The 22,177-nt window shown below is 36.9% G+C and overlaps 3 protein-coding genes across 6 annotated transcripts; all 3 read right to left on the bottom strand.

Moving 5' to 3' along the window:
* Nucleotides 1-494: 494 nt before the first annotated feature.
* Nucleotides 495-2,357, bottom strand: LOC109175474 (pentatricopeptide repeat-containing protein At1g20230-like). Its single transcript, XM_019324733.1, has one exon. It carries the CDS (start codon nucleotides 2,355-2,357, stop codon nucleotides 495-497), a length of 1,863 nt encoding a protein of 620 aa, XP_019180278.1.
* Nucleotides 2,358-3,027: 670 nt separating this feature from the next.
* Nucleotides 3,028-4,333, bottom strand: LOC109175856 (transcription factor WER-like). Its single transcript, XM_019325222.1, has 3 exons — nucleotides 4,134-4,333; nucleotides 3,917-4,046; nucleotides 3,028-3,660 (listed from the first exon to the last, which is right to left on the bottom strand). Exons 1-3 carry the CDS (start codon nucleotides 4,273-4,275, stop codon nucleotides 3,195-3,197), a joined length of 738 nt encoding a protein of 245 aa, XP_019180767.1. The 5' UTR covers nucleotides 4,276-4,333; the 3' UTR covers nucleotides 3,028-3,194.
* Nucleotides 4,334-9,037: 4,704 nt separating this feature from the next.
* On the bottom strand, nucleotides 9,038-21,766 carry LOC109175853 (ubiquitin carboxyl-terminal hydrolase 26). Of its 4 annotated transcripts, XM_019325218.1 has the most exons (16): nucleotides 21,418-21,766; nucleotides 17,354-17,446; nucleotides 16,587-16,710; nucleotides 14,925-15,521; nucleotides 14,411-14,666; nucleotides 13,518-14,227; nucleotides 13,086-13,194; nucleotides 12,773-12,954; nucleotides 12,278-12,562; nucleotides 12,002-12,203; nucleotides 11,775-11,846; nucleotides 11,330-11,551; nucleotides 10,811-11,074; nucleotides 10,009-10,150; nucleotides 9,597-9,768; nucleotides 9,038-9,358 (listed from the first exon to the last, which is right to left on the bottom strand). In XM_019325218.1, the coding sequence occupies exons 3-15, from the start codon at nucleotides 16,670-16,672 to the stop codon at nucleotides 9,659-9,661; spliced, it is 3,237 nt and encodes a 1,078-aa protein (XP_019180763.1). In that variant the 5' UTR covers nucleotides 16,673-16,710; nucleotides 17,354-17,446; nucleotides 21,418-21,766; the 3' UTR covers nucleotides 9,038-9,358; nucleotides 9,597-9,658. The 4 variants fall into 4 exon arrangements, with proteins under 4 accessions (XP_019180763.1, XP_019180765.1, XP_019180762.1 ...); XM_019325220.1 differs by lacking the exon at nucleotides 17,354-17,446 and having other exon boundaries at nucleotides 9,443-9,768; XM_019325217.1 differs by lacking the exon at nucleotides 17,354-17,446.
* Between the last annotated feature and the right edge of the window lie 411 nt (nucleotides 21,767-22,177).

Genomic DNA, 22,177 nt, shown 5'->3' with positions numbered 1-22,177 from the left:
GTATTGACAATGTGTTATCATTCATTAGTCTTTGCATCACCAAAAATATGCCACTTTTACACATCTCTAAATACTAAAAATGATACATTTTTAATTGCCGGAGAACCAAATTTGATCGATTTGAATTCAAAGATTGAAAGGGTAAAAACAATATAGTTGAGAGACTAAAATTGGAATTAACACCAGTTAATGTATTATGAGTATAATTGACCACTATAGTATTCCACGTGTGGATTAATGGAGATGTTTGGCAAATAGTTATTAGCTGATAACTAATAGTTGATTGAGTTAGTGGGTAGTTGTTAGCTGATTGGGTTAGGATGGCATCAGAGATGTTGCCCAATGGGAAGGAATGGGATTGAGAGAGAGTATTTGTTGGCACCGTCACACGGTTCAGAAAAGCAACCCGGATAAGAATCAGACTCTGTTGGCGTAATTTGTACTGAATCTAGACTAGTCGGTTTCCTTCCCTTCTTGGTCCTCCATGGAGATTGTCATTCACATAATTTTATTGCACCTTCAAATTCAGAGTTCAAACCAGCTTCCTTCATTGCTGTACTGAGTTCATCCAACCTCTCATAAATCATCTTGGAGCAAGGGTGAGCCTTGTCAAAAATGTAAAAGCTATGAGTTTCATTACTGATGTTAATCCAGCTGCATCCAGGCAGCTTCTTCAGCCCTCTCTCTTTCATCAATGTTCTCACTCTGGAAACAACATCCCATTTCTGGGAAGAGGCGTATAGATTTGAGAGCGAAACATAGTTTGCAGGGTTCTCGGGTTCGATCTGGACAAGAAAATTGTACGCCAATTCTCTCATTCCATCGTTTCCATGGAGTGCAGAGGCATTCATGAGAGCCCCCCAAACACTGGGACCTGGTGGCACAGACATGGTGTTGATGAAATCGAGCGCTCTATCCAGCTGTCCTGATCGACCAAACAAGTCGACCATGCAAGAACACATTTCTGGCGTTGGGTTAACGCCATAGTGGTTCAAAACAGAATGGTATACCCTGATGCCATCGTCTACTAGCCCCGCCCTTGCACAGGCAGAAAGGACCGCAACTGCTGTGATCATATCGGGTTTTATCCCGTGCTGAAGCATCTCATCGAACAAACGAACAGCTTCCTGGCCTCTACCGTGCAGTCCATATCCAACGATCATCGAACTCCAAGATATTCTGTCCTTAATGTTGCAGCCGTGTTGGAAAAGCTTTCGTGCACTGCTCAAGCTCCCGGCCTTGAAATACATATCGATTAAAGCATTGCAGAAAGCGAGTTCTTGATTCAGCTCGTGCCTGATGGCGAATCCGTGAACCTGTTTCCCACCCTTCAAACTAGCGAGCGAACCACAGGCAGGTAGAATACTAACAAGTGAAACCTTATTGGGCTTGATTCCCTCCACTTGCATTTCAAAGAAAAGCTCAAAAGCTTCCATGAAATCACCATTTTGCGCGTAACCATTTATGATTGATGTCCAAGCATACACATTCCTATGGATTAACTTTTCAAAAACCTTTCTTGCTGAATCAACTCTGCCGCTTTTGGAGTATATATCAATCAAACAACAGCCTAAATGAGCATCATCGTCGAAACTCAGTTCTAAATTCAACCCATTCTTCAAGACATAACAGTGCAGCTCCCTTCCAAAATGCCATGTTTTCTTATCTTCTGCACAGAATGAGAGCAGTGTAGAGACTGTAATTGCATCAAATTTCCAACCTTCAGTTTGCATCTCTCTCACAAACTCCCACAAACTCTTTTCAAAAGTTTGATCTCTCAAATTTGCATACCCAGAAATTATACCATTCCAAGAACTCAAATTTCTACAAGGCAATTCATCAAACAGCTTCAATGCATCACGAAGACTCCCACCCTTCACATACATAGACATGAAAGAATTCCCAACCACAGTATCCAAAACAAACCCGTTTTTCTCACACATACAGTGAACCATTCTCCCAGAGATAAAATCCCCGGATTCACCCAACACTTTCACGATACTCGAAAACGTGAATTCATCTGGCGAAACAGTACCCGCGCACATTTGCTCAAAAAGATCAATACTTTGCGCGAAGAACCTATTCTTCGCATACCCATTTATCAACGCGTTGTAAATGTATACGCTTTTAGCTTCAATCGAGTCAAAGACTAGTCGCGAATCGAATGCGTTTCGACAGGTCGAGTACGCCGAGATGAGCTTTGTTGCAAGAACGGAGTCTTGAGTGAGGCCCCAACGGTGGATTTGGGCATGGCACTGCTGGGTGAGCTTCAGAGATTGAGAATCAATGGAGCGTTGAAGAAAATGGAGGAGATTAAGAGAGAAGCCAGGTGCAGATGTGTGGTAACAACGAATCATAGACGTAAATATGGCCGGAAAGTTGATCATCACTGTTCAAAGAATTGAAGAGTGGAAACCGTTTGAGATTTTGCGCGGGAAGGCCATGGATGTATAATCTTTATTTGGGCTTGTCCCCTTGGGCTAACATTATGATAAGTGAAGAAAAATCCCAAAAAGAGAGAATATTATATGTATTTAGTCTTAAAAAATCTCATTTGATATATTTTAGTTGTTTTTAGTAAGCAAATTGGTAATACAATTACAATATTAGAAGATCAAGTTTGTACATGCCATCCTATTAAATGGCTAACCACCAAATCATCAAATTTTGTTATACAGTCACTATGCACTGAGTAAATCCCGCTTTGTAATTCTAGCCGATAAAGGACTGACAAAGATAAACTAACCTAAGTTTTTCATAGTTTGCTAGTTGAAATCAAGAAGACCAATACGCTGCTCCTGATAGGAGTTAAACTTGTAATCTTATGGTTATCAAGCCAACAATCTAACTTGACTGAGGTGAGCAGAACTCAATTTGAATTAGTCATATAGTAGTGGGATACCAGATACTATATGTAAAAAAACCTCGTATGATGTGATGAATTATATAATTGTCTGACTTTTTAATTAAGAAACTTTGTAATTTGATAATCAATCAATCATAACGTGTTACATAAAACGCGATTTTAGGTGACATGGTGCATTCATATGATTTCAGCAGAAGGGAAATGACATAAAGTTAGAATGTCTGAAGAGATTATATAACAGTCTTGTCGAAAACCTTCTTTGGTTCTCAATTGGGCATTTGGCACACCAAAAAGCTGGAAACTTTATTGGTTTTTCCCCCATGAATGGTCAGTAGAAAGGAGCTGCTACAGGTTGCAGGAAGCAGGCTTTGTTTGCAGAGGCCATGGGACTGAAACTTCCATGAAAATCATCCAAATTCCACAGCCCATCACACATAATAATGTCCTCAGTGGAAGAAGAGGGCTCTGGCACTTCAGCACAGCCATGGATCATGGAGGAGAGAAAGCCTTGTTGTTCTTGATCAGACAACAGCCCTGCTGCAATTTGAGGTTGAGGTACTGATGAGAGTCTGTTTTCGTCGATTTCTTCGAATGAAGACATCATCTTTCTCATGTCTATTTGATGATTGCTCTCCTCTTGTTTCTTCTTCTGTTGTTGTTGTTGTTGCCTCAAAATCCGAGGTTTCGGGTGATCAGAGCTGTTAGCTGCTGCCTTCTTCTTGAAATGAGTTCTCCAGTAGTTCTTGATCTCATTGTCTGTTCTCCCTGGCAGGCTTCTTGCAATTGTTGACCACCTTAAAGTTCCCAAACATAAAAACATCTGTTAATAAAACCATCTTCAAGAACTGTGTCAGGTTCTGACAGGATGCTGGACTTGGCTCTCCGAGCATCTGCCAGTTGCAACTGCACAACATGCTTTCAAACCTACTCTTACGCTAAAAGCTATAGCCAGTAGCGAATGGAAAACTTTACTTATATTTACGTAACAGTTATTAGTGTCACGTTTTGATGACAGGATACTGGACTTGACTCTCTGAACCATATATTTACCTGTTCCCCCACCTAGCATGTAGGTCAACAATGATTCTCTCTTCATGAGGGGTTATCTGCCCTCTCTTCAAGTCAGGCCTCAGGTAATTCACCCACCTTAACCTGCAACTCTTCCCATTCCTTTTCAGCCCTGCAAATCACCCAAAAATGGCATAAACACCATCTCGAGATGGACCAAAATAGACAACTTTCTCGAACCGAGACTATTTAATTTTACCTGCAAATCTGGCAACAGAGTTCCACCTTCCTTCACCATGAAACCTTACATATTCAACAAGCAATCTGTCTTCTTCTGCAGTCCATGGCCCTTTCCTCCATCCAGCCATGATTCCCCATCCCATTTGTTCTGTGCCCATCATTCCCAGAATCCCACAAAAGCCAAATGATCAAAAGGATATATATATATATATACTTAATTGGATGGTTGTGATCTCTTTTAGTGGGTAGCTAGTACTCAAAATTGTAGGACATTATATGATGTGTGAATTGAAGGGGTTTGGTGCATATATATTTATATCAGCAAACCCAAAGCCCCTTTTACATCCCATCATTAATTCCCTTCTCTTCTCTTCTTAATGTGTCATTTTCACATCCCTCATGAAAAGGTAAACATGATCTCTACCATGGCATCTAATTAATTATCTTACCATCATCTAAATACCCTTCTTAAAAAAATATAAAGAAAAGATCACCCCAGATTTTCCACTACATGCATGTGTTTCTTTGGGTGATATATATCCACTCACTATTCCTAATTACCATTCATTTAAGTAAGCTATAAAAAAAATTTCTTTTCACTCAACAGTTTGGGACAGTTGATAAGTAGTTACTAATGTAATTACAAGATCGAAGGACCGGATTAACCATATGCGTAATGTTAAAGAGTTTTGAGCATACCTTTCTCCAAATAAACTATGCATGCATCAATCACAGAGTACTATATTATATTCTTCTTTAATTTACGGGAAAGTCAGCAGTCGATAATCGAAGGTGTGTTATTCTGGGTGAAGCTTAATTACCTTGTGACCTTATTGGCAAAGATCATCACAAGGAGGTAAACCAGTTTAGGTTATTCAGAGTTGATCGACTGGCTCAAACCAAGAACGTTAATAGACAATTCCCACCAGGAATTGAACTTGGAGGCTTGTGATTACTAGCTAAACCAACACAGTACCATATTCTATTCATTTGTTAAATGTCAATACGTATCTTTGATTGAAAATTTTGATTACTTTTAAGTGGTTAGAAATCGAATGGCGATGAGAATTTATGTAAATAATGTAAATGCTGCCAAGGGAGTAGGTGACATGTTGGCATATCAGGTCTGGATAACACAAACAAGAATGAAAACTAGGAAAAGTTGTTAAAGTTAAAGTGAGATGAAATGGAGAGTAAAATTCCATGGACAAAGGCAAGAATAATTAACCTAGGCTAAATGCACTACAGATACATGAAATCCTTAAAGCATTGATTATTATTGTCTAATAAGGTTATTAAACAATTGATTAACAACTTAAGTGGTGGTGGTGGCTTTTTGAGTGTTGAAAGCCACTGGTGAGCCAATGGGAATTAGCCAGGTGTTGGCTTTTGCTTACCTCTTAAGGGGATAAGTACAACACAATCACCATCTTATGTTAATTAAGATATAATTCCTGGGATAAAATATGATTTGTTGGATGCCATTCTGGGCATCAATGGGACTATTATATTGGGACAAAAACAGGCTCTTACTACGTCATAGGGACAGGTGTTGGCCTAGTGATGGTTCTGGATGTTCATAGAGAACAACATTAATTCATGTTTGATTTGCTACCTCATCATCTTCAAGCATGTGTCACCAGGTTGTTGAAACTTGAAAGAGCTATCTGGAAAAATTTAATTATATTAGTCTCATTTTGTAAGGTGTAAAAAGAACGATGAGATAATGTTGTTGTGTATGTCTCATAATAATAGATATGATGGAGTGTAGGTCAATCCATGTCAAAAGTCATGTGTTCGAATTTTCACATCACCTGATAAAAAGAGACTATAGTCTAAGTGTTGTTTGGAACCGGTCAAAAGTAACTGGCCTGCACACATGAAGGCTCATCTTGAGCATATACTATAAAGATCCTATGAGATGGATCCAATTGAGAGGGTTGGCAAAAATTAAATGTGTGACCTTCTAATACAATAATAATGCTGGCCACCCATTTTAAAATTATCATATGACATTTTTAATTACAATGTATATATATATCTTCTCAATTGTTTGAAGATATTGTAGTTCAAAAATAGTACAACATAATATGTGAAAATAATTAAAATTTACAATTAAAAAAATTGTAAAGATGATTACTATAGCTAATATTCGTGTTAATGATGTCTAATCCAGGTTATTAGAATTAAATAATGTTTGGTCCTCGGAGATTGCACGAAAGAAAAGTTATGCCAAGGCAAAATTAAAGAACCATGCGATATGACGTACAAATTAAACATATATTTATGTTTTTTTAATTATTATTTAAGGAATTTTTAATGACATTTTGTCAATCTTGTGATATGATATTTTTATATCATAAATACTTATTAGTGATCATTACTTATTTTTTAACCAATAAAAAGAAAAAACTCAAACATTAATCATTTAACAATATCCTAAGGTAGACGTTAATTATTTAACTACATCCATTCATTCTTTCCAAAAGGATGAACCCCAATCCAGGGCCCGACAGAACATCTATGAAGATGTAAATCGCTTAGTGCGTACAAGGAGTTCCCTCACTTTGAGAGGTTGCTCTCTCACCATGGTGAGATACACGAGCATCTAGGAAGGAGTTCCCTCACTTTGAGAGATTGCTCTCGCATTGGTGAGATACTGCGTACAAGGAGCTCCCTCACTTTGAGAGGTTGCTCTCGCATTGGTGAGATACCACTACTGGAAATTCTGAAATTTCCGACCACCTGAAAGTGATCTTAAATCAAGTCAAAAGCCTTGTTCCGACCACTTTTGGTATCCGGAAAAACCTTTGTTGCTATTTCCGACCACTTTTTAGTATCAACTTGATTTAAGATTACTTTCAGGTGGTCGGAAATTCCATAATTTCCAGTAGTGTACTGCGTACAAGGAGCTCCCTCACTTTGAGAGGTTGCTCTCGCATTGGTGAGATACTACGTACAAGGAGCTCCCTCACTTTGAGAGGTTGTTCTCGCATTGGTGAGACTCGATTCCTGGTCATTCTTTCCAACTTTCACCTCTATGACCAGTTGAGCTGCGCACAGTTGAGCTGCCCATGCGGGCACCCCATTCATGGTAAGCCACAATACCGCATCTCGAATCGAGTATAGGTTGAACTCGACCATCCTGGTTGATGCCCAACAGTCTATTTATCACATCAATAAATACTATATAAAAAAAAAAAAAAAGTGATACATATAGTATTACTCCCCAAAATGTATTAGCCAAGTTGATGGATTTGCAGAATCATCCATGCAAGATTATAAATCCTACGGCATTCATAAACTGGATTTTATTGGATTTGTGTGGCTTTTAAAATAGGTTTTTTTAATGAGGAAAATCTGATTATCTCCCTAATCTGTCCCCCTTTGATAAGGGTTTGATTCCTGCGGCGTACCATGATTATACGGCAAACCACTTTAGCTTGTACCTATCAGTACAATCAACCTTAAATTATCATTAAAATTGTTAATTATATTAATTAGCTTATTACATGCATGCTACACCTTGAAAGCTAGCTGTCCTTTAGTAAATTAAAATCCTATATTATTTTGGTAAAGCTAAAATTAAAGAATCTTGTCTTCTCGCCCATCCATTTCGATCTTATTAAATAATTTATCTTTTTATTTTTATTTTCCTGCAGAGATCATTTGTGTTGATCCATATCTTGTTTAGGGTTACCAACCTGGAAATATTTCTTGTAACCTTAGTTAGCAAAGAAGTGAAAGAACTACAAGGGGCTAAATCCACCTAGCTTGTCCATTATTGATCGACTTGAACTAAGAAGTTAAGGCTATAGGGAGTTGAAGTTGGAATAATCTTGTCGTTTTTAAGCGAACTGTTTAATGAACTTGGATAGGATTGTCCGATCTTGTGATTTAAAATTGTGTTTAGTAGGCACTATTTGAAAGAAGATATCAAAGTTCGAACTCAACAGCAACAGTGTGGCCGTTTTGGGGATTAATTGTGCTCAAAGTGGGCAAATCCCTTGTACGCACCGACATTTGGCCCTGTCTGCTGAGCTAGCCACGAACTGAGTTATCATGATTTACATCGATCTTCTCACATGTTCTATTAGGTCGGGTGTGGGAGGCCCTTAGGGTGGGAGATTCAACCTTTAGGGAGAAAATGATTGTTTTTAGTATTACATATATATGCACATGTATTCAATGTAGCATGACTAATGAATAGTTGTTGGATGTTCCAGTGATGCATGTTTTTAGAGAACATAATAGAGTCGCTAATAACTTAACTTGTGATTTCCTTCTTCATGATTACGGTTTGTGGCTATTAACTAATTAAGAATCAATTGAGTGTTTTTTGGTGGAGATATTTACCAGTTATTAATAATTAACAATCCATTCATTTGCGAGGTTTCCACTGCTGCAAACATCAAAACATTTAGCATATTCCTTTGACTGGAAGCTGTCTTCTACTAGGTTTTGGCTGTGTAATAATCAAGGAAGGTAAAAAGAAATCAATAAATATTTAATTTCATGTCCACCATCAATCACAACAATATTCAAAAGAAGGTTAGGATATTACCCTGTAAGGGATGATCGACATCGAATTGATAGAGCATGATTCTTGTACCAAAATATCATGAATTTTATGACCGAATTTAAGCATGACTTTGTTATCATATAATGTTGATGGATCTTAATTCTTTTCCTTGTTTTGATTGTTCTATGATCATATTTCCATAATATAATTGTCCTCCAACCAGTAATTTGTAGTGAAGGTTCTACATTTTCAACGCAATGTACAATATCAACACTGCTGATGTGCTGCAATCTAAATAAATGGTGAAACTCCCATTCTATAACCACAACATAAATAAAGCCAAACATCTAACATTATTCATTTAAATGACGGGGAATTGAACCACCTGAGCATAAAGATGATTGAATCGAAAGTGTAACAATTTATATTTACCAAAACCATAAAATACATCATTTACAGTTCACCGTCAAAGGTAAGGTAGAAAGTTAATATACAAAACTTGTCCCAAGAGGAACCCCAAACCAAACCTCACCCTTCATTATACCAGCTAATACCTGCATTAACCATCTGGCAGCCAAAAAAGAACTGAGCAGGTAACAAGGTTAAACTGGAAACAACCATACTCTAAGGTAGAAAAACCACCCAAAAAACATGATGTTTTTACCCATGCAAGCTAGTCAATGTCAACATGGGACTTCCCTTGCAGTGCACGAGCCAGCAATCTGAAACACCCAAGAATGATTTAGGACACTATATGTGAATCAGCATGAAATGTAAATGATCAGAGAGGGAAATACAATCCAGACCAGGATGATTTGTGTCATTTATATATTGGATACAAGCCAGGCTTGGGTGGACCAAAGGTTACCAATAAAAGAGAGGCTGGCTATAAATCCAAAACCCAAAAATATGAGCATCTTATAATAACTAAGCAGTAATTTATGTGACACAGGATCTCACCTCCAGCACTATACCTTCTTCACATTCCAAAATTAATAATATTACAAGCAAGTGGATCTTCACTAATTCAAGCATGCTTCTGAAACCTGGGAAGATACACTTGATGTAAGAAGTGTTCCACGAAAACCTTCCTCAGCCTTGTCCACCTCCATCTTATGATCAGAAAGCTCATCTGGAAAGAGCTAGTATTAGTCATACATCCAAAAAAGAAAAAAATTTCATAGGGAGCAAAGTGCATGAAAATTACAACAGCCAGACTCAAATTACTTCCTACGACAACGGCAGAGCCTCCTGTCTTATGTTTATTCTAACATACATAAGAAACGCAATGAATATAATAGAATAAGGGTTTCATGTTCTTTTCTTTTTATTTTTTAAAGAAATAAGTCATTCAAGCCCTTCAGTTTCCTACCAGCAATATCCCGATTCTCATGGATCTCCGAATCAGTCACCCATAGAACATCACCAGGAAATATTTCCAAATCAGCAAGACATGCAGATTCAACATCAATTATCCTAGAACCTTTGTGAAGTACTTGGTTTTCTTTGACAACCTGCATAAAAATTAACAGAATGACACTTCAAATTCATGAATTCAAAAATAATTCAAGGAGGGCTTGGGAAGGGCAGACTAATGGTGGCAACTTGAAAGTTGAAACTAGCAACTCCTTGGGCATTGATAAACATTATTGTGAAAGCATAATAGAGCACTACAGATAGAAAACATCTCATAATAAATCTCATTGCACTGGCAATATTGTGAGAAAAAAAAAAAAAAAAAAAAAAACTCTCATTGCACTCTATCACATTGAACGTATTCTCGAACTTTTGGCATGAAAGGTAAAGACAAGGGAGTTCAAAAGGTAAAACAGGTGATTATATTTACTCAGAAGCCAGAAAGTAATTTAGCTCCAGTAACTGAGAGACTTAAAACGTGAAATTGCTTCCAACCTATTCATGCAAAGATCTGCACAATTTTCAGATTAAGAACCCAATATTTTTCATCAATTACATACTTCATGCTTTCACAGTCATAATTCTTCCTCACTTCTAGAAGTTTTTCTTTCCCAAAATTTGGAGCAAGTGCCAAGTTGTACTACAATACTATAGACAATGCCAGCACAATGAATTATACAAGGAAATTTGTTAAAATACTGCTAATGAATATGGAACTGTGACAGTAATAATACTGATACATTTTATCAAAACCTTACCCCAAAGGCTTCCCATATCATCATCTTTAGTTGGTAGATTGATGTGGATCCAGAAACGTTTAAATTTACAGAGTTACCAAATGATGTCTTCCTGGACCGCTTTGAAGTTCGTCGATTTGGCTCCAAACTATTCACTGATGCTTCTAAAATTGATTTAGGAGGTTCCTTTCCACGAACGAAACAAACACATATGTCCTCATTGGAATAGTTGAGTTTTTTCAGCAACTCACAGCTTGCCTTTTCGCCAATACACTCTTCACATACCTGGAAATTCATTAATTTAACTTCATATAAATATAAAGTATCATATCGGAATTCAACAATAATCTTTAGAAAAGAGGTATTTGTATCCAAAACAAGAAAGCAATCAATGTAATATAATACTATGATTGGTGCAAAATAACAATCTCTTTAGTGGATAAAATGATTGTTGAAAACAAAGGTATCAAAACTATCAATAGTTTGGATAACCCCCAGCACAAGACTAAATGAAAAAGAGGGGAAAATCCCAAGAATTACCTCTGGCAAAGTCTTAATGATAGGTTTTCTAGATTCAATCCCAATATTCGGTTCACCATCCACAGTCATATGACCTTCAGATAACGGCATCTCATCACAAGATATGACCAAATCATTTTCCACACATTCAATTTCAGCAACAATTCCTCTTGCCTCTAAACCACACCAGTCTTCACAGAATAGCTTCCAGTCATTCTCACTGACAATGGTCAATCCATCTGTCTGATATGCAAAACATGACAGAGGATTAAAAATCAAATAGTCAAATTCAACTTTTGAGTATGTATTCACTCAGCTGAGAATTAGAAGTCCAGGGAAAAAAAACTACAAATATTGCCAATAGTGAGGAAACTTGGGTCCTGGAACCAAGATGTTTAATGAGTTTGCATAACATGCAGTAAGTTACAAGCATGCAAAACAACCAAGTATACACTATTATACTCACAGTGGGTGTCTTCTGGTGAATCACACCACGCTTCCAAATCAGTTCAGGAGGCCTTTCTAGAAGCCTTGAATGCTGTTTTACCAAAAACTGCATGTTAGCAAAATAACAGACAAAAGCTTGGAACAAAATTTGGAGTAATTTAGACACCTTGTGGTACAGAGAGAGGTCCATTACATAAAGTATTGAGCACAAATATTACACTTGTATAATTAGTATCAAGAACGCACCTTTTCACACATGAGTAAATCCATGACTGAGCCCAAGGTTTCAAGTTCAGCAGAAGAATTCTTCCCAGTTGCACTAATATAGCTTCTCCATTTTGACAGCCAATGAGAAGGCACCAAGTAGTACTTGTTGCTTGGATAAAGTGCTATACTTTTACCAGCTGCTAATCTCTCATGACTTTGTCGTTGTCTAATTCTGAACTCTCTGCGAAAGAAAAACCAGATTCAGAACCTGTAATGCCATTCAAATACTTAACAATTCAGAAATGTTAATAGGACCTTAGGTTATCTTCCAAGCATGCATGTTCCGAAAGTTCAATACTGCATTGGGCACATGGCTCTGAATCTGAAGAGAAAGTTGAAGAGCCCAAGGTATCACCGGGCTTCACAGCCATAGCAGTCTCATGAATAAAATTCCATAGGTTTTCAGGAATCAGTGCACGACGAGCACCAGGAGCTAGGTCAGGCAATAGTTCCCCATGGGGACATCTAATTGATGCTGTTGGCCCAGCATCAGCTTCACATGGAGAGTCTACATTCTTCCTCCGAAGCCACTGCTGCAACCTATAGAAGATAACAATGAGTACCACATATATCTGCCAAAAGATAATTTAAACATCAAAACACAAAATAAAAAGAATAGAAAGCATGGACTTGTATGCTATGAGGAAAACCACCAACACATTCAATAAATTGGGGAGATGCCCAATTTGTGTAGTAAAAAGGAAATTCATGTTCACAAGCACATCAATGTAACAACAAAATGTGACATACCACGACTTTGATATATAGAACAACTTGCCATCGAGACACTTCCCTGCAATGGCAGCCTCTGCTAGATCTTTCATAAGTGCTGTCCGATCCCTATAGCTGTCTGCACGAGCCATTGTGCGAGCCATTTCAAAGAGGCATTCCATGCAATGGTCATCATTGGCCAGTGTTGGACCTCCACCATACTGGAGTTGGAACCATCAGAAAAATGTCATCATACTCATGAGTGTCATGATTGCTTTCAGTTCAAAATTAGAAAAGAAAAATTATGACGCACAAATAAAAGAGAGAATGTCTCAAAGACATAATATCATACCTTAGATAATAGCATGGCCCAAGCTGCTTGTGACAACCTTTTCATTGCGTTCACCTTTGAAACTGGCACTTTCCTGTGCTTGCATTGTATGGCAATGTTGTCTATTATTCTGCCCAAAATCACAATCAGGGTTTTAAAAAGCTAAACTGATTGTACTAACCTATTTTGAACAATGAAACCAGTGTACAATTTATTAATCATACCAACAACTAGGCTACTAGCGTCAAATTAATAACGCAGCATATTTCGTATATTTACATGCTACTATAGACTAAATCTGAAAAGTAAAAAACCAGCTTAACAATTGATATTAGCTATGTCAAAGAAATAGACTATTATATAACAAACAAATAAAGCCAATTATGAAAGGAAATTTTTTTATTTTTTTTTACATAGAGTAAGCTCAAGATATAATGCAGGATTTGAACTCACGATGGTGTGATGCTATCAGCCCATTGACGAAGCCAATCAGTAGAAATCCAAAAATATGGCTTCCAAGGTGATTGAACTGGCGCTTCAGAAAGAATTGAGCGCACCTCCTGCCGCCGCTCAGTGATGCGCTTGAGTTCAGACTCCTTCCTTTCTCTATATTGATTGCAAGACTCAAGGTACTCAACATTCAGTTGATCAACCTCTTGATGAAGATGGGATGGAAGAGGACTATCAGTTCCATTATTTGTTGCCTCAACACCATCCCGTGCACTCCTAAGAGCATACATCAGCATGTATGCATCACTGGATGAGAATGTCTTGGCATTACAAACGGCATTGGTGTTCAGAGACCTTTGCTGACCACCATTCACATTTTTTCCATTTACTATAACATCCATTTGTTCAGAGGCAGATGTGTGGAGAGGGGGCTCAGTTTGAGCAGGTTTAACAGCAGAATTAGAGGCGCCTCTCCCAAATGGATGAGAACCTAAGTTGGAAACTTGCTCATCATCAAATTCCCACCACTGCCCTGTTTTCTCATTTTTAATAAGTGCTATGTAGTGGCCACTATTAACTGCAGAGCCCTTGTGGATCAATATGGCTGACAAGTCATACACTAAATCTGGTTGCAAATGGTCGGATATTCTTTGTGCCATATTCAATTCTTCAGGAAAACAAAATGCCGATGTGATCTTCTTCTTTGTTGTAGTCTAGAAAACAAGAAAATCTTAGATAGGACCAAGCCAAGAGAAAATTGATAATTATCAATGACATTAAGATGCATACAACATTTTCTCTTACCCTTAACATAATGTACACATAATTAAGTTATATCTTACTACTATTAATAGAACTAGAAGAAATCAGAAAGATATTCAGAAATATTCACATACATTTGGAAGGAAAACACAGCGCTTGAGCTGGAAATTAAGGACTGCAGGGAGAGAGCGCAGTTTAATGCTACGAGTAGCATTGACTCGAGTAGCACATGACTCACAATAATATTGGTTTTCTCCTTCAAGCTCCTCTATGCTAAGATAGTCATCCAAACTATCATCTAAACTCTTCAAACCCCTAACATTCAACTCCAGCTCATAGAAGTCCTCTATTTTTGATGATGCTTCAGATTCATTTCCACAACTTGAGCACCTACAAGTTTAGCAACACAAAAGACCAGGGAGATAATCTTCAGCTGTGACATATAAGTGAAAGCATCATGAACTATTCAATGAACTCAACGTCTATACAGTTACAAGTATCATACTTTTCAGTGCTATAAAAGATCCATTTCTTACTCCTCTCCACCTCATATGTTGAAATGTTATGAACTATTTAGCACACACACACACACACACACATATATATATATAACAACATCAACAAAACCTAAATAAGTTCAGGACTTACATTGTTACATGTGACACACCTCCACGGAAAAGATCTTGGACAATTGTTCGAGCCTTGGATACTTTAGAGCAGCTTAAACATCGTTCAAGCAAAGAAAAAAGCAATGTCAGGAACTCATGACTATCCTGCTGAACACCATTATCAAGCTCAAGAGTCTGGATAAATGGAGCAGAATCAACAAAAGCCATTTTGCTCAAGTGTAACTTAGCAAATAATCTTGCAAGTTGGTCCAATACTGGATCTCCTTTCAACACCTCAGGTTCAACTGAGAAAACACCTTCCCTGAATGACCTATTCATGTATAGACATTGGAGTATACTGTTCGCATAGCATGTCGCACCAAGGTTAGTGAGGCCTGCTGGTGTGTCTGGGGATGCACGAAGGTCATCAGATGGATCAGGCCCAAGGGAATGGACAATTTCAGATGTCTTCTGCCATAAACCAGCTTTTCGACTTCCATTTGGTGGTGGAATCAATCCACAAAAGCAGTTGGGATTATCCTTGCTGTTGACTCGGCATCCTTGACACGCAGGCCTCCATACCATGTATAGTTGATTTACATCATCTTCAGTTACCTGTCCAGTAGAAAGAACTTTCCTGCAAAAAAATAAAATTAAATTAAAATAAAAAATAAAAAAATACTCCGTATTAAAAATTGAGAAAAAAAATTAAAAAATCTAAATTATGTCATGTGGATTACGTTCAAGAGAAAGTCAGCAATTACAAAACATCCTAGCACCTTTTAATGGCCACAGTTCTTAAACAAATTTTTAATGGCAATGAAAACCACCCTTTAACACTATAGTCTATAGAGGACAAGGTTAATTCTCTTTGCTCCTTTATTTTATTATTTTCATACGGTCATACCCTCTTTTTATTTCATTTTCCATTATCATTATTAAGGCAATATTTTCTAAAAATGCCCGGTAATACCCACCCCCCTTCAAACACATGTTCTACTTACAACTTCCAAACAAAAAAAAACAAGCAAACCTAATTAAAGTGTTCATAGAGTCTTATAAACAAAGAATCCCTGGAAGAACAAAGCGAGGAAATATGATATAGAATGCAAATTTGCAATGAAAATTATGGATAATTCAACTTTTATTTTGTGTTTGAGCTTCTAATTGTCTAACAAGAAATTTAACAGAAATGTAACATTATTTGATTGAACAATTTTTATTTTCCAAATACTAAGGGATTGCATAACTGTTGGAGGAAAGATGAATGAAAGATCATCAGCTGCTGGGGGAAAGTTGAACAAAAGATTATGGCAGAGAATCTAAGAAAACACAGATAAACATCACATGCCCAATGAAACAAGCAAAATTTATAAGGTGCCGGAGGAAAGTTGAATAAATGATCATAGCAGGGAATCTTTAAAAACATAGTTAAAGGCTCCATGCCCAATGAAATGAGCAGAATATGACTATAATTTTCTCACATTCAAATTAATCAAAATCGAACAAAAAATTGACATTCTCTCCTTAGAATTATCAGTCATCCTATTTCACCAAATTAGGCGAAAATTCATCCAACATCAAACGGAAATATCAATGATAGTTTCCAGCTTAAACAACATTATAAACAAACTCCATTGAACTCTAACATTAGAATAAAATAATTTTAATAATGGTAAATATTTTTCAACAGAAGATGCACCTGAAAGTTTCAGAAATAGCATCAGCATTTTCATCAGCTCTATTCCTTTTGTTTTTACTGCGCGTCGTCGGTCGTTGCTGTCCCATTACTATACCGGCTGCGATCACTCAAATTTATCTGAAATCTGCATATAATTAAAATTAAAATATTAAAATTAACATAATAAAAAATCGATCCAAAATTTCATAAAAATCACTGCTCAATTTAGCTTTCTGTGATCAATAAAAAAATCCTCGATAATTCAAAAAACAAACGGGTTAATGGATATGGACAAACTTCAAATAATCGAATTGAGCAGCTATGGAGGATTGGAATCCAAAATTCAAGAGAGCACATACTTGAGAGTTTTGAGAGTATTATTACTTATTAGCAGAGCTATCAATGCGGGCTGACGGGGCGGGCTAAAAAACCCACCAAATGGGGGCCTAAGGGGCCCAGCCCGGTCCACCTTAAGCCCGCAGGGTTAGGCGGGTCTGCCAAAATTAGACTTTGTTTTTATTTTGATAACTTACCTACACTGGTAATATTCACTTCCAGAAAGAAAATATACACCAGTAATATATAAAAGACAAACAATACAAACATTGAACATATAGTCACTGACACAAACAATACAAACATATTCATTGGCAAACACTAGTCAATAGAAACAAATATATAAAACATTTCAAACAATACAAACATTGAACATATATTCACTGGCAAAACAAAAAATAACCAATTAAATAAAATTAATCAAATTAAAGATAGGAAATATATATATTTACCTGGTGGCTAATTGGAGTGCGACGAGACTGTCGGAGCCGGAGTGCGATGAAACTGCCGGAAAATGGAGGACTGACGACGTCGGCTTTGCGACTCTGTCAACAACAACGTCGAGGAGTAGGAGACGATTAGATGAGAATAGAGTGACAGTCTAACAAACGAAGCGAGGAGCGTGATAACAAAGGGCTTGTTGTTTCTCCGTAGAGTGACGACAAAGGGAAGAAGGACAACGAAGGGAGGACCAAAGGGGTGACTCTGCACTGCGGGTCTACGTCATTTCTCTGTGAACCGTGGAACTGCGGTCTGCGGAAGGGAAGGCTGAAATATGATTTTAGGGATTTTACTCTTTCTAGCCATGGTTTTTTTAATAAATATGCAGGCTAGCGGGCGAGCTAAACAGCCTGCCTTTAAAACGGGCTTGGCAAATCTGAGCCCACCCCTCCCTTTTGGCAGGGCGGGACAGGCTAAGCCAGCGGGCTATGCCCTTTTTGACGGCTCTATTTATTAGAAGGTAAACATGTTTCTGATAATATGATGACATGACATGACACTTGGCATATAAAATATATATTTTCCTGTAATTACTTGTTAATCTAATATTTGAAAAAAATTAAAATCTAATGTAGGTAGCCATGGTTGCCTCCTTCTTCATCGACCTTAATAGAAGAGGAGGCACCCATGGTTACCTGTTCCTCTGATAGTCGGCTTTGATGAAGAAGGGAGCGTCTATGACTGCCTCCTTCTCATAGACTGTATTTAAAAATAATAATAATAACATGAACTTAGACAAATCTGAAGGAAGCATGCATAGTGGTTGCCTCCTTTACGTCTAGTCGGAGGAGGCAATTGCCCCCTCCTCGTCAAGTCGATGGAGATGGCAATTGCATTCTCCATCAATATATTTATATTTACAAAAAATACTATGGAAGCAGCCGTGATTGCCTTTTTTGCTTTAAGAACTAGAGAGGAAGTAGTCATGTTTCCTCCACCTCTATCTCGTCTAGGTCAACGGAAGTTGTAATCATTGTTGCCTCCCTTCATGCGCTTTTTTTAAACGAAAAGAAAAAATCATAGACTAGAAGACCCTTATAAGGGAAAGCATTTTTTTAATATAATTAAATTTAAATTTCAGATGTTTGACACAACAATGACAAGGAGTAATACTACATGGACTCCCATTTCCTACTCTATTTTTCTACTCCATACTATGTGACATGATAAGATTGCCTAATAAAAAGATATGGGCAATGGTTTTTGTTCATTCTTTTTTCCTCATCCAATAAAGATTAAACATTTGTTGGGAGTAGATGTAGAATTTTCCACAAGTTTCTCTATATTTAAAAATCATGAAAATAATACGCCAACTCGGCATCTGACCGATTTTAATCGGAGCAACATGTAAAAAATGCTAATTGCACAAATTTTTAGTGTTAGATGGTCCAATTCTAATTCCTAAACCTAAAGTCAATTGTTTATACAATTCACTACTATTTTCTCTACATTCCTATAATTCTAATTCACTTTCAAAAGATAATAATAATATAATAATAATACTTAACAAATCAAAAAGTCAACAAAATGGAGAGAAAATGACCCATTTGTTAATTGTCAAAGCTTGAAATTTGGTGTCAGAAAGTTGCAACTCTAGTGCTAAATTAAACTTTTTAAAAAAAAAATTTCAGAAGTTGCCACATAAGACTACAATGGATAAACCGTCAAAGTGATACAATTTAAAGTCCTTTAAGTAGCCAATAATAGATGGTAGAGTGTTAGGTATAGCCATCAAAACGGGCTTAGCCAACCCCGCGGGCTCGAATTTTCAAAGCTCATTTTATAGGCATGCTTTTTAGGGGGTTGGCAAGCTAACCCGCCTATTTATTATTATTATTAATAATAATAATAATAATAATTATTATTATTATTATTATTATTATATACTCGGAAAAGAGTAAAATCCCTAAAATCATATTTTAGTATTCCCTTTCCTTTCGTTGTTCTGCAGACCGCAATTCCACAGTTCATAGAGAAACGACACAGGTGCAATGCTAAGTCTACGCTTAGGCGTCACTCCTCTGATACTCCCTCTGTTGTCCTTCTTCCCTTTGTCATCACTCTACAGAGAAGCAACAAGCCCTTTATCATCACGCTCCTCCTCCCTTCGTCTGTCAAACTGTCACTCTATCCTCGTCTAATCGTTTCCTAGTCGACGTCGTCACTCTTCCATTCTCCGACAATTTCGTCGCACTCCGACTCTGACAATCTCGTTGCACTCCAGTTAGCCACCAGGTAAATATATATATTTCCTATCTTTAATTTAATTAATTTTATTTAATTGGTTATTTTTCTTTCCGCCCATGAATATATGTTCAATGTTTGTATTGTTTTGATTTGAAATATTTTACATATTTGACTGTATTGACCAGTGTGTATGTGGTCAATGTTTGTATTGTTTGTCTGTGTATATATTTTATATATTACCAATGTATATATGCAAACATGCAATGTATATTTTCTTTCTGTGAATATTACTAGTGTAAGTTACCCAAAAAAAGTCTAATTTTGATGGTCCCCACCTAACCCCACGGGCCCGCATTTTTTGCGGGCTTTTTTGGCCACCCCCACCAAACCGCATTGACAGTTCAAGGTATATTAGCTTCTTGTGCAACCCAACTAACCATTCTTCTTGTTATTGTTGGCATTTCACTCTTCATTATTGTTCCAATAGAATGAAGTAGTTTTTTAGACATTGAGTAAATCCTTTTAAAATCCATTTATGAAATATCATCATAAGACAAAGAAATTTATAGCCAACAAGCATTAATTAATTACATATTATATTAATTAAGTCTCAAAATTCTATTATAAATGACAAGCCGTCGTGGGTTTTGAGGTTCACTTTTAATGTGAAGGGGAAGAGTGGGGAAGATGTTGAAACATGGGAGGTTCTCAAGGAGCTCCAAGTTGCATGGGAGGGAGGTTTTCCTTGGGCCACAATTAATTATCTCACTAAAGGAAAATAACTAAATTACACATGTTGGTAAAATAATACATGGTCGAATCCTAAGAGCATCCACATCAGTGGATATTAGGGAGATAATGTCAGATGAACTATCTTGGGTGGGGATAATAACAAATGTGGGGTGGGGTTATTTGGGGAGATATTTGTCCTGCAAGTTAAGGGTTAATGTCAGAAAAAAAAAAAAAAACAAACACTGGCTGTGCGCGTTTGCGCACAGCCATTGTCTACACGGGCACGTGCAATGCACGCGCCCGTGTAGCGACAGATTTTTATTATTTTTTTTTTTTCAAATTTTGTTTTGTTATTTTTTGTTTCTTTTTTTTCTCTCCCCTCCCACATTCTCTTTCCTAATCACTCTTACATTATCTCCCAAATCTCCCCAACTAATGTGGATGCTCTAAGACAAACGAAAGGCCACGGATATGGTTCTTGTAAAGCATGAGCATGACCAACTATCTAGAAAGCAAGCAAGAAATGAGAAATGAACATGAATTACTCACCAATTTTCACCAACAAATCATTCAAAATGATATATATATATATATATATATATATATATATATATATACACACACACAACTAACTAGCTTGAGACACTTTATGATTCTAAAAGTTTCAAACCATGTATTAAACTAGAAGCATACATTCAGTTTATGGCTTGATATTCAAAAGCAGCTATAACAGAAGACTACTCCACAAATAAAGCTGTGAATGTTTTATAAAAAGGAGTTCAACGAAACGTAAAATTATGGCTTCCACATCATCCAGTATCAATAGGAAAAGTTAAGGCAACAATAAAATATAATATGCTACAGTATCATACCATATTTCGAAAAATTATAAATTCAGTATATAGACACAAAACAATGCATACATTTATGAAATTAAATTTTTATTTTAAAAATCATACAAAAATACAGTAGTTATGCATATTCATGTGCAGATTATATCAGAATATGGCATTACCGCTAATAAACAATAAACATGATAATGTACGTAAAAGTGATAACACAGTCAATTTCTTAAAAAATAAGGCATAGAACTCACCGGACTTGCGCATACGAAGGCTGTCCTTTTCAGATCCACCGTAGATTCATTGATGTCGAGACCTTTTGGTTAGAATCCGGAATAAATGATGTTAACGGCTATGTAGGGAGCCGAAGATGAGTGGAGGAAGCAAAATCGCCGGTTCGAGTCCTGGGCGTCCGATTGAGGCACCGAGTGACCGGCGTCCGGCGAAGTCAGCTTCGGCGTGGCAGTCGTGGACGATTGCCGATGGTAGTCCTGGCCAGTGAACGCAGCGGCAGACCGGCGGTGTAAAATTGAAGTGTTGAACAATGAACCCTAGCTGTTTAGAGCAGAAGAGAGCATCCTCGTCGAGTCGTAAGTTTAGAATGATGAGGGAAAAAAAAAAAAAAAAAAAAAACGAAAAGCAATAATAATTATAATTATAATTTTTTAAAAATAAAACAAAATTGCTTTTTGCCGCACGAAATTCCCTCTTTTATTTATGATGACAGTGAAATCTTCCAAAAAAGAAAAACTTACCGAGTATTCGTAACAAAAATCTCCTCTTACTTCACTCTCACACCTAAGCCTACAAATTTTAAACAAATTATTAAAATAAAAAAATTGATAGTATTGCTCTAAGTTTTTGTCATGTTTTTTTTTTTGCCATATAGGAGAGAGATGGTAAAAGAAAAATATGGATGAAAATGTATTAACGCGCATCTAAACGCTCATTAAGATAACTATTTTTTAACGTGAATCTCACAAAAAACTTTTCTCCCTTCTCTTCTATCCAACT

The sequence above is a fragment of the Ipomoea nil genome, unplaced genomic scaffold, assembly GCF_001879475.1.
Source record: "Ipomoea nil cultivar Tokyo-kokei standard unplaced genomic scaffold, Asagao_1.1 scaffold0688, whole genome shotgun sequence".
Taxonomy (NCBI): Eukaryota; Viridiplantae; Streptophyta; class Magnoliopsida; order Solanales; family Convolvulaceae; genus Ipomoea; species Ipomoea nil.
Note: the sequence above shows the minus strand (reverse complement) of the source record. Positions and strands in the feature narration are given on the sequence as shown.